A 13,665-nucleotide genomic window follows, 5' to 3' on the forward strand; every position below is an offset into this window, starting at 1 on the left:
TCACTAGTGAGATGCTCATGTACACCTCAGCCACTAAGGAGATGCTTGCGTACACCAGAGTCACTAGTGAGACGCTCATGTACACCCGAGTCACTAGTGAGATGCTCATGTACACCTCAGCCACTAGTGAGATGCTTGCATACACCAGAGTCACTAGTGAGACGCTCATGTACACCCGAGTCACTAGTGAGATGCTCATGTACACCTCAGCCACTAGTGAGATGCTTGCATACACCAGAGTCACTAGTGAGACACTCATGTACTCGCGCACACACACACACACACACACACACACACACACACACACACACACACACACACACACACACACACACACACACACACACACAACCAAATGTGACCCAATCACTAGTGACACACACACAAACAAATGTGACATTTATATAAGCCTAAATTACTAGTGAGATACTCACACAAACATGATTCACTGGTGAGACGCCTGAGTCACTAGTGAGATGCTCATGTACACCTGAGACATTAGTGAGACGCTCATGTACACCGAGACACTAGTGAGCTGCTCATGTACACCCAAGTCACTAGTGAGCTGCTCATGTACACCTGAGTTACTAGTGAGACACACGTACACCTGAGACACTAGTGAGATGCTCATGTACACCCGAGACATTAGTGAGACGCTCATCTACACCCGAGTCACTGGTGAGACACTCGCGTAGTCACAGTGAGATGCTCACACTAAGCTAAGTCACTAGTGAGATGCTCTCACACACACACACACACACACGCACATACACAAATCACTAGTACACCCGAGTCACTAGTGATACGCTCACATACACCCAAGTAACTAGTGAGACGCTCAAACAAACACTCACACATACTGATTCACTGGTTAGACACTCATATACACCCGAATCACTGGTGAGACACTCGCGTAGTCACTAGTGAGACGCTCACACATGCACACACCTGAATCACAGGTAAGATGTGCTCACACATATATGTACACAAATCACTAGTGAGAGATGCTCCCTCACACCCCCCAAATTACTAGTGAGACACTCTCTCTCACACACAGATGTACACAAATTACTAGTGATGCATTCACACCTGAATCACTAGTGAGACACTCACACACCCCTAATTTACTGGTGAGACACTCATGTACACCCAAGTCACCAGTGAGTCGCTCACACACAGCCGAATCACTAGTGAGGTGCTCACACTCATGTACACCTGAATCGCAGGTGAGACGCTTACGTACACCTAAGTCACTAGTAAGACACTCACACAATAAACCACAGATTATGAAAATAAAATGCAGATACAGAAGTGAATACAATTACATAAAAATACACAATAGATAAGACTAATATGGTATACATAATTATGTTGGGGAATGTGAATAAGACAAATAGAATTTGAATCGAATTTGGTTGTTATTCATATAAGCAGTGTGTTTGGTATTTAGAATCCTGTGTAATGTTTTGTTTTGTTTTGTTGTTTAAGGCCTCAGATAGTCATATTTTACTTCTGGACTCTGTTCAGAGACTTTTTCACAACTGCATCTCCAGCCAATAGTCCGTCTGTCCCAATCCCAGCATGCCTCTGTTCTCTCTGATTAGGGTCACGGCTTCAACAAGTCCTTCATTTCTCCTGTTAAACCCGCTGCCATGTGCCAAATCTAAACATCTGAATGGGCTTTTGAAGAAATCTGTGCAGAATCGGGCTGTCAGTTTAACAAGTTTAAATAACCTTGTGGATTAATTGCAAATTAATTAATTGGCATGTCATTAATGTATTTAGATTGAACTACGGCTATCAAGTCATTCAAATATCAGAATTTGATGGTTTACTGCAGTCGTGTTTCTCTCAGTAGCATCTGTTCACAAATGAGCGGCGAACGAGCTCTGAATCGACCGTGACCCCTGAACCCGTGCAATACGAGGAACAAACGTGGCTCTTTTTTTGTGCCGAGACCCTCCGTTCTCTCCTTCATATCCCACCCGGAGCGTCTGCATGCAATCAGCCCCGCTGCTATTCCTGTAGCTCACCTTTCCCTGCCGTATAATCACCGGAGAATCAATTGTGCACGTATTTCACCCATCCCTTAGTGAAAGGATACGGCTTTTTTTAGAAAGCCACTTCTGATTACACAGAGCAAGACAGAATAAGAAAGGAAGCATTTTAAAGCTGCGCTTCAGCGAAATCCTCTCTGCTTCGAAACCGACAGGACCGGCTTTCATTAGAACCTCATTTACATCAATTTGCATGCATTTGCATACAAAAAACTAGCTATTTAGGCAGAAGTGTAGCGTCACTTTGCAATCCGGTGGACAGGTGAACAATACCAGAGCGTTTCAGTGTTCGTGGACTTTAAAGAACATCCTCCGGAGTTAAACGAGTTTCTGTTTATATGAGACGCCCCAAACCATTATTACAGTAAACAAGAGCTACGGCAACTCAAGCACGTAATAGATGCATTATTTAACACTCGTATTGAAATGAGTAATCAAAGCAATTTAATAATCTACCACCTCATCTGCTGGAGAATCATCATTTATGCTTTATTACAAATGAACTCATTATGTTGTAATGGAGGATGAAGAACAAACTTGTTTTATGGCTGTGTGAATGTGAGACGTGACTTTGAGATCATGTTGCGTTTAATAATTCATCATTTCAAAACATTTTTAATATAGTGCACAAATCATATGCATTTTTTTGATGCTTCATTTGCTGTTTTTTTTTTTTAATCTTGAGAGCTCCATCTAATGTAATTTCATTGAAAAGGGCAACCAGCGCATTTTGCCTTCATGCATTTGGCTGAAGCTTTTATCCAACATTGCATTCAAGGTGTGTGCATTTCTGTCAGTCCTTGCATTAACTATGAATCAAACACATGATCTTTGCATCGTGAGGTTTAATCTAAAGTTCAGGATTCTCTGCAAACATCCAGTATTTATGTAAATGTGTGGAGCTGAATGACAGCATGGTCTCTTATGAAGAACTACACACATTAAATCATCATCTCAGACTCATTCAACCTCACTGATATGGCTGTACACCTCTAGGGTTTTTAGATGTAGGAAAGTGGTTTTAATGCTGTTAACATATCTGAAATTTGAATTAAATGCATGCAGCTCTCAGAGCTCTGCTTCATCAGCTGAAATCAACTGTAAGACGTGGTAGAAATAGTATGATTTCATGCATTTTGATTAGCTGCTGCTTTATTCACACACAGAAGTCTTTGAATCGGTTTGCATTAACAGATCTGAATGAACTCAGTGCGTATGCAGTGTTGATATCAGGAAAAGCAACAGCTCATCTTGGCACACCAGTGTGTCATTGGCATTTCTGCCTTACTAAAATATCAGAAAATATGCCAGAACATTCTCATTCTCGTATTGCTGACTTAAACTAGATAAGAATTACTGTAGGAGCAGCAGGAATCTCAAATCTGTCTTACGTAAACGCATTCGCCTCAAGCATATTCATCCTCCAGTAACTACATATGTTTGGATAAGGATTAAAATTCAATTCGATCAAATCTACAATTGCATTGAGCTCAGTTACATGTTTCCCCCCTATTTTGTGCAGTATATATGCAGTATGCAGTAAAATACAAATATAATATTAATATAGTAATATAATATAATATAATATATCGTCACCTTAGAATTATAAGGTTCTATCTGCATTCTCAGCACTTTCGAGATATTGAGCTTCAAAGTTTTTGCATTCCATAGACTTCTGTAGATAGAACCATTTTTGTTTTCTAAAAAAAGGCTCAAAATTGACACAGCTTACAAAAGAAACATCAAATAATGTAAATAAATTGTCACAGAATAAGAATGTGAATAACTAAATTTTGACAAAAATGTCAGATAGAACCTTATAATTCTAAAGTGACGATATACTAAATTAATACTGGATTGCAGTAAACAAATGTAACAAATCAGTGTTATTGTAGTGTCTTTGATATCATGGTGTTTGTTTTTTTTTGTTTTTTTTTTTATACACAAAGTTCTTATTTTTATTTCACTTTGTTGTTTAAGTAAGATAAAAAATATAAGAATTTTTTTTTCTTCTCCAAATAAAAAAATGTTTTTTGGGGGGGTTTCAGTTTTAGTTTAGTTTAAAAAACACACAGGTAGAGCAGTGTTTTGGTGTGTGTCCAGTGGTTTTATTGCAGTTCAGTGAGTGAATCTATAAAAATAATAATAAAGCAAATTCAAAATCTTAATAAAAATGAAAATATCTTAATACTAAATTAATACTGGATTGCAGTAAACGGGTTTAACTTATCAGTGTTATTTTAGTATATTTGAGATATCATAACATTGTGTTATTTTAATACACACATAATGTTTTTATAACTTTTATTTCACTTTAAAGGAAAATAAAAAATGGATTACTCCACTTTCAGAATATAAATTTCCTGAGAATATACTCATTCCCATGTCGTAAAATTTTTTTTTTTTTCAGTTTTTATTTTTTGAGGAAAACATTCCAAGATTTTTCTCTATTTAGTGGACTTCAGTGGTGCTCAACGAATTAAAGGTTAAAAATGCAGTTTCAATGCAGCTTCAAAGAGCTCTAAATCCCAGCCAAAGAATAAGATTATTGGTTATTTTCTAAAAAAAAAAAAATATTTATACACTTTAAAAAAAAAAAAAAAAAGAGATGTCTGGTCTGATGTGAGCATCTTTGCACATCTGCATTTGGCAATTATCTGCCATTCTTTGCCTCACCTTTTCACCTCTCCATCTCTGTCAGCTTGGACATTTTCTAGAGTCCTAGTTGTTCCAGTCGTCTTCCATTATGGAGAATGCTTCTGTCAACCTTCAATGCAGCAGATTTGTTTCTGAACTCTTCTCTAGATCATCGCCTTAACACAAGTCTGTCTCTGAGCTCTACAGGCAGTTATCTTGGTTTTTGCTCTGATCTGCATTTTCAGCTGTTAGACCTTTTCTGAGAGGTGTGTGTGTCTTTCTAAATCAGACTCATTCACATGAATTTGCCACAGTTTAACTCCACTCCAAGTGTAGGAACATCTAGAAGCAATATGATGCTCCTGAGATACATTTCCAGTGTCCCAGAAAAGGGTATGAATACTTATGCAACAGGATCTGGATTATAAGATGTAGATTGATGTGGAAAAAAGTAATTTAGAGATTGATCCTACAGGCTCATGACATGATCATTTCTCTCTCTGTGTCCATCAGTGCCTTCGGTTGCCCGTATTCTGACATGAACATGAAGAAGGAGGTGGTGCTGCCGGATCGTCTGGGAGGAGAGAAGCAGATCACCTTCGTCCCGGTGCACTTTGTGCAAAAAACCAAACGCCTGTGTCCAGATGAGGACGATGAGGAGGAGGAGGAGGAGGAAGAAGATGGGAAGGAGGACATCAGCCCTGTGGACAACAGGTTTGTCAGTGAGACTGAGATACTGTATCCCACAATGCAGTTCAGCGCTCCTTTATAACACAGTGAATAATATCAGCAGACCAAGAGTTAACGGCTCAAAGACGTAAAGATGTCCACATCAAACGAAATTTACAAAAGTGATTTTATGTCCATAGAAAGCATGTTAAATGTAAGTCAAGTGTCTACTTTTAAGGTTTTAAATACGTTTTTGGAGAATAGAATGTCACAATTTTGCTGAAAATAATGTTAGATTGTCATTCAGTGTAACAATATTTATGTACAAATTTAAGCAACATGCTTATTCTGACTTGTACATATATAAAAGAATAAGGAAGAATATTAAATTTTATTATGTTTTAAATGAGAAATTCTTACTGACAAATGGGCAAAACCTAGGATTTAAAAAATAAAAAAATAAAATGTAGAATTGCATCTATTTAGTATTTGGGGTGAGAATAATTTGTCTTTGAATGTTTCATAAATTAATTTTTGGTGTAAATATGCCTGATTTTTACACTAAAATGACATTTTAGTGGGTGTCTTCTGTAAATTAGCGAAAAATGTAGGATATTTATTTTTTGCTTAGTGCAATTAAAACTTTTTTTTTTTTTTTATTTTTTTTTTTTATTTATTTATTTTTTTGAAAAATGACAACAATTTAAAGCAGCATTACACTTATTGTTTTAATGCTTAAACCCTTTTTTGTCTTTGGCCTGAACACATTTTTATATGAAATTGGATTACAAATGTGCCAAAATATTATTTCAGTTCTTTGGCAGGGAAACATTTCTAATTTTTTTTTTTTTTTCATTTGTAGTTTTTTTTTTTTTTTTTTTTTTTCAGCATCATTTCAATGAAAAAAATGTTTTTTAATAATTTTAGTTTAATATTTAGTTTATTTTCATTTTTATGTATTTTTTTTTTAAGTTACTATTTATTTCAGTCAGTTTTAGTTCCATTTTAGTTATTTAAAGTAAGTAATTGTAGTGTTTCTTATTTTCATTTAGTGTAAGTTTTTCATTTAATATTTATAGTTTATTTTATTTCAGCATTTTGATGAACAAAAATGTTTTTAATGTTTTTTTAATTCATTTTTATGTGACTTTTTTTAGGTTTAATTTAAATGTATTTAGTTTATTTGCAGTTAGTATTTTTTGTGCATTATCTGAAACTTAGTTAATTATACTTATAATGACATTAGCACAATGATATTTGTTCAGAATAATGCATATTTAAATATGTGTACCAGATTTTAATATTTAAGAGTTTAGATGAACGTTCAGAGAATTGAAAGGTTTCATTCGGTTTGTACGTTTACTATCGATTCCTTCTTCTGCAGCGTCTCTGAGCAAATGTAAGGTGGTTTAATTTTGAGTTTGTGGATAGACCCAGTCAAGCGCAGCCCCAGCATTTCTCATCCACAATAAATGCGTCAGCTGCTCGGCCGTTTAATCGTGCGTATGGAGTCGAGTCAATAAACAGACGTGTTACACGGCTAATGTTATGTAGAGGTTTGAGAGAGGCGAGAATCACAGAGCTGATCCGTTCAGAGGCTTGGAGTCGTGACAAACCGCCGCTGATGCCAAGAGACCGATCCGATCCGACCCACTGCAGAACACCAGCAGATACCGGCCGCTTCACGCATTCAGACGCATTCAGAACAATCACTGCTGCGCATGCTCTAACCTTGCAGAGGATTCATGCACTAGTCTAACTTTTATTTATATTTTGAGTTGCCGTTTATTTTTATAATCTCAGTTTTTCTTTTAGTAATTTTATGTTTTTGTCTATTTTTAAATAGTAAAGATAGTAAAGACTTAAACAAACATTTCTATTTTGAATAAATGCTGTTCTTTTAAAATTTAATTCATCAAAGAATCCTGAAAAAGTATCACAGGTTCCAAAAAATATAAATATTAAGCAGCACAACTGTTTCCAACATTGATAATAAATTCACATTTGATCACAGAAATAAAATATATTTTAAAGTATACTAAAATAATTACAATTGCAATAATATTTAAAAAAAAAAAAAAAATTCTGTATTTTTGTAATTTGATGCTTTTTTAGTGTTCATATACTAGTGTAGCTTTTATTTATATTTTGAGTTGGCATTTATTTTTATAATTTCAGTTTTTCTCGAAGTAAATGTATGTGTTTTTGTCTATTTTTAAATAGTAAAGATAGTAAAGACTTAAAAAAAAAAACATTTCTATTTTGAATAAATGCTGTTCTTTTGAACTTTTATTCATCAAAGAATCCTGAAAAAAGTATCACAGGTTCCAAAAAAAAATGAAGCAGCTCAAGATTGATAATAAATCAGGATATAAGTATGATTTCTGAAGGATCACGTGACGCTGAAGACTGGAGTAAAGGCGGATGAAAATTCACATTTGATCACAGAAATAAAATATATTTTAAAGTATATTAAAATAAAAAACTTTTATTTTGAATTACAATAATATTTAAAAAATATATCTTTTTTCTGTATTTTTGAACTTTGATGCTCAAACCTTTTTTTTTAGTATTCAAATACTAGTCTAGCTTTTATTCATATTTTTAGTTTTTCTTTTAGTAATTTTATGTGGTTTTGTCTTTTTTTTTTTTTTTTTTTTTTTAAGATTTATATTTTTGTAATGTATTTTATTTTAGGTTTTTGCTATTCACATCAATTTTTTTATTTATTTATTCATTAAGTTCGCAATTTCAGTGCTTTAACTTATAACTTAGTTTAGTTTCTTATTTTTGTTTTATTTAAGATTCTAATATTTTATTGCAGCATAATTTCAATTAATTGTTTGTATTTTTGTTCCGTTTTTGTCATTAGTTTAGGTTTATAATAATTTTTAATTTCAGTTTTAATTTTAGTTATTAATTTTCATCAATGTTGGAAACAGTTGTGCTGCTTCATTTGTTTTTGGAACCTGTGATACGTTTTTCAGGATTCTTTGATAAAATGATAAAAAGAGCAGCATTTATTCAAAATAGAAAACTTTTGTAACAAACAAAATTTGGTAATTTTTCTCTTTTTTTCCCTCTTTTTGAAAGAAATTAATACTTTTATTCAGCGAGGATGTGTTAAATTAATAAAAAGTGATAGTAAAGACTTATATTCTTTGGAAATATTTCTATTTTAAATAAATGCTGTTCTTTTAAACTTTTTATTGATCAAAGAATCCTGAAAAAAGTATCACAGGCTTCAAAAAAAAAATATTAGGCACTGATAATAAAAGTAATAAATCTAAAGTATATTAGAATGATTTCTGAAGGATCATGTTGGAAAAAAAAAAAAAGAAAAGCAAAAAATGCTTTTCTTACTTAGATTTTTTTTGTCTTGTTTCCAGCCAAAATATTGAAAACTTCTTAAATCCCTGTGGTAAGCAAAATAATCCAGTTGTCTGCTTCAGATAAGATTATTTTTCTTACACCATTTGCAAATTATTTTGCTTGTTTTAAGCAAAAACTCACTTAATTTTGATTTATTTTTTCTGAAGACAAGATCATTTTTATTTGTCTAGAAAATCCTTCTAGATTTAAGAATTTGTAGATGTTTTGGCTGGAAACGAGACAAAAAAATCGAAGTAAGAAAAGCATTTTTTGCCGTGTGAAGACTGTAGTAATTGCTGATGAAAGTTCAACTTTGCATCACAGAAATAAATTATATATTAAAGTATATTAAAATAAAAAACTGTTATTTTGAATTGCAATAATATTTACAAATATTGCTTTTTTCTGTATTTTTTTTAACTTTGAGTGTAAGAGACTTTAAAAATCCTACATTTCCCAAGCAGAAAATATGTTTACTTTTTTTGCAATGGTTTACTTGAGCATAATAATCCTGATTCAGACTAATGTGAGATGTTAAGAGTTCTAGTTTCATGTTTCTGACGTGTCTGTGTCCGTCTCAGGGTGATGATGGCGGCGTATGACGGTGCTCCTCGTCTGCGCGGTCGTCCTGCGATGGTGAAGAGAGAGCTGAAGGACGAGCCTGTGACGGCGGGACAGAAGCCGCTGTCGCCCCTCGGGAAGAGAGGACGTTTGCCCAGCAGGTGAGCATCAGTCTGGAACCAATGCACCAGCAAAACTAAAACAACAGCAAGCTCAGATGAGACTGCATTTTCATGCTTGTTTCAGAAATGACAGATAGGTAATGTTTTAATGTGCGTATAATGTATTGAGTGATGTTTTAGGCGTGCACTAACATATGCATGAGTTCAGAGCGTGATTTAACCCTATAATGAACATTCTGTCATTTTGTCCTCGTTTGAGTTTCATCCATTCATTAAAAAGTCTACATAATCAACTTTTTTATGCTTTTTCAAGAGGTCTCTAAGAACTCAGTTCCATAACATTGTGTGTTTTTTCCATCAGATTTAAGGTCATAAAAATATTGAATGTCTATAAGTTATTGTCATTGTAAGACATTTTAAATTTGGGAACGGAAAAGCAGGAATTGTTCAATGGCTTAATGTGGGTTTTTTATCATTAACTAAAACCATTAATAAGTAGAATAATTATTAAAAAGTAGAAATTCATAGAAATAAGTTTAAGTACTAAAATAACTAAAAATAAAGCTAAAACTAAACCTTAAGAACTATATGTGACCCTGGACCACAAAACCAGTCATAAGGGTACTTTTTTTTAAATTCTGAAAGCTGAATAAAAGCTTTTAATTGATGTTTGGTTTGTTAAGATAGAATAATATTTGGCTGAGATACAACTATTTGAAAATCTGCAAACTGAGGGGGCAAAAAAGTCAAAATATTGAGAAAATCACCTTTAAAGTTGTCCAAATGAAGTTCTCAGCAATGCATATTACTAATCAAAAATTAAGTTTTGGTATATTTATGATAGAAAGATTAGAAATATATTCATGGAACATGATCTCTACTTAATATCCAAATGATTTTTGGCATAAACCGGTATTTTTGACCCATATAATGCATTGTTAACTATTGCTACAAATATACTTGTGCTTATATAGATATTTTACAAAAAAAAAACAATAAAATGTACAAAAATAAATAAAAATACAATGGAATTGCTGAAACTTTATCTAATATTAAAATAATAATAAAAAATACAATGCAATCAAAATATTAACAACAACTATAAGTGTATCAATAATAGTCAAATAAGACCTACATGTTTCAAAGTAAAACAAATATAGTGTAAATTATTCTCTAATTCACATGTATTCGCCGATGTTGAAGAAATGAAAAGGTGTTTTAAACTGATTTTAAACTGTTTTGCAGCTAAATGCATTGCAGACGGTTTAATTTCATGAATTAAGCTGGGAAGCACTTCACAATAAATTTCATTAGTTCACATTAGTTAACATGAACTAAACATTTGTTAATCTTTCTTAATGTTAATTTTAGCATTTACTAATGCATTAGTAAAATCAAAAGTTGTGTTTGTTAACAGTAGTTAATGAACTAAATGTGTTTGTATTTACTAGCATTAACAAAGATAAATAAATACTGCAATAAATGTATTGCTCATTAGTTAATACACTGACTAATGGAGCCTTATCGTAAAGTGTTACCATAATCTGATCTACAAGAATTATTTTAGTATTATGTGGGTTTGTTCTGTATGGACATACAGTGATAATGCAGTGTCTTAAAGATATTACATTTGACTTTAAGGGGAGACACTGCAGTCGAAAATGCTGTTATTTCATGCAGATTTTGTACTTTTTGGTTTTTCATGAAGTGTTTTTTCAGACTAGTGGAAAGAAAACATCTAAAAGACAGTGTTAAGTGTTTCTTCCATAGCATTTTATCAATTTTTGTCAATAGATTTTAATTATAATCCATCTTTTTAAAGGCCAAGAGTTTTTTTCTCCTACACTGAGACATAAATCTCCACTTCAGCAGCTCTTACACACACCACACTTTACATTTGTGTTCCTGTCTATATCCTGAAGGTTTTTACAGAGGGATTTGTTCATATAGAATTTGCTTGATTATATTCAACATTTTATTTTATAGATTGTTTTCTGCCTGTTAAGTATTTTCTGAAACCAAATGAGACACCCAAAATCCGCTCTGTAAAAACATTTGACTTTAATACGCCAAAAAAAATTAAACAAGAATTTTGAAATTGAAAAATTCACTCTATCCAGTGTTTACACTGCAAAAAAATGCTTTTCTTATTTTTTTTTGTCTTTTTTCCAACCAAAATATCAGAAAATTCTTAAATCAAGATGGATTTTCTAGATGAATAATAAAAAATGTTTTCAGAAAAAAACAGCCAAAATTAAGTGATTTTTGCGCAGAACAAGCTAAATAATCTGCCAGTGGAGTAAGAAAAAAAATCTTATTTCAAACAGAAAACAAGATAATTTTTCTTACCCCACTGGCAGATTATTTTGCTTGTTTCAAGCAAAAACACACTTAATTTTGATCATTTTTACTCATCTAGAAAATCCTTCTTGATTTAAGAATTTGTAGATATTTTGGTGGAAATAAGACAAAAGAAATCTAAGTAAGAAAGATTTTTGTACTAGAATTGTATGCAAATTGTCACATATTTCATTTGCATATTTAAACCTAACATTTTAGAAAACTTGTAATACAAAAAAATGTTAGCAATTATCAATCTAATCAATCAGCTGAGTAAGTACAGTAAGATGATAACTATTAGCTATATTTTTTACCCTGTTTACTGCAGTGTCTCGCCTTAAAAGCTCTGTGGAGACGCTAGTACAGAAAGCATCATGAATGCTGACAGAATTGTCATTATTGGCTGAAGTGAGTGTTTAACATCATGTTTAATGGGTCAGAATGAGGCTGGTTTCTGAAGCTCAGGTCAGGTGGGTTATCATGAGCAGTCAGACTGGAGCTGATGTAATGTGTGTCTCATTAGCAGAGTCACGTCTCACATACAGAGGACAGAACCTGACACCTGAACACCTACACACACACACACACACACACACACACACACACACACACACACACACACACACACACACACACACACACACACACACACACACACACACACACACACACACACACTGAATGTGTGTGGTTTGACAGGCTCTAGAGAGAAAGAGTGAGGCCCCCAGCGGCCCCCGTTCATCTGACTCATGCGTTATAATACAGCACTGACACTCATTATTCACTGCACAAACACACAAACACACAAAAGTGTGGATGTTTTCTGTCTTAGATTGAAGGTTCATTTGGGTAGAAACATGATATATTTACATTAGACTCATGCTTTTGAAGAATGCATTCAACGTTTGCAAAATATTGCATATTATCATGCTGGAACATTTATTTTAAAGTGGCAGTTCTCCAAAAAAAACATGAACATTCTGTCAGCATTTACTCTCCCTCATGTTATTCTAAACTTGTGTGAGTTTACTTTTTGAAGAATTTGTGTAACTGAACTAGGGATGCACCGAATGTCCAGCAACTGAAATTGAATAAGCGAAAAGGCCAAATAAATGATAGCGAACGATGAGGTGATGCAGTCAAATAGAGGCGTGCACTAATGCAGCAAACATGTGTTCAGTGTGGAAGCATTTAAAACTGTCCGAGAAAGATGCCAAAATCATTCCAAGCAGCGACAGCGAGAGACTGTTTAGTATCGCATTGTTGCTGGTTACTGTCTAAAATTGCGAAATGGCTTTAAACCATTAGTAAATAAACCACAGAACGTTATGCAGGAGCGTGTTTACCCTCCACACAAAGCACGCAATTGACAATCCCCTCAGTTTGTTCGGCTTTGGCCAAGAATTTTAATTTCGGTGCATCCCTAGACTGAACAGTTGCTGGTAGCCATTGAATACCGTAGTATGGAGAGAAAAAAAAATACAATGGAAGTCAATGGCTACCGTCCAGAGCTGGGTAGTAACTGATTACTTTTAATCTGGATTACATAATCAGATTCCAAAAATGACGTACTTGTAATTAGAGTAAGTTACATTTTAAAATACTCATCATCAGACTACAGTTATTTTTTTATGGATTACATGATTACATGTTATTCACACAATAGCAATACATTATTCACCATTATTGGATTCTCTTTAATTTTTTTTTTTTTTTTTTTTTTTTTTAATTTTCCTTTCTAAAATGTGACCCTGAAGCACAAAACCAGTCTTAAGTAGCACAGCTATATTTGTAGCAATAGCCAAAAATACATTGTAACAAAATGCATGGTCAAAATTATTATTATTTTTTTCTTTTATACTAAAAATGATTAGGATATTAAGATAATGTTCCATGAAGACATTTTG

The 13,665-nt window shown here is 33.3% G+C and overlaps 1 protein-coding gene across 2 annotated transcripts in view; it reads left to right on the top strand.

Moving 5' to 3' along the window:
- LOC141300492 (lethal(3)malignant brain tumor-like protein 4) overlaps positions 1–13,665 on the top strand; it is a 74,745-nt gene that overhangs the window by 25,730 nt on the left and 35,350 nt on the right. For both annotated transcript variants that reach the window (XM_073830780.1, XM_073830781.1), the window contains 2 exons: positions 5,208–5,408; positions 9,317–9,457. In XM_073830780.1, coding sequence (XP_073686881.1) covers positions 5,208–5,408; positions 9,317–9,457 — 342 coding nt within the window. The remainder of the gene's footprint in view (positions 1–5,207; positions 5,409–9,316; positions 9,458–13,665) is intronic.

Source organism: Garra rufa, chromosome 24, assembly GCF_049309525.1.
Source record: "Garra rufa chromosome 24, GarRuf1.0, whole genome shotgun sequence".
In the NCBI taxonomy this organism is placed as follows: Eukaryota; Metazoa; Chordata; class Actinopteri; order Cypriniformes; family Cyprinidae; genus Garra; species Garra rufa.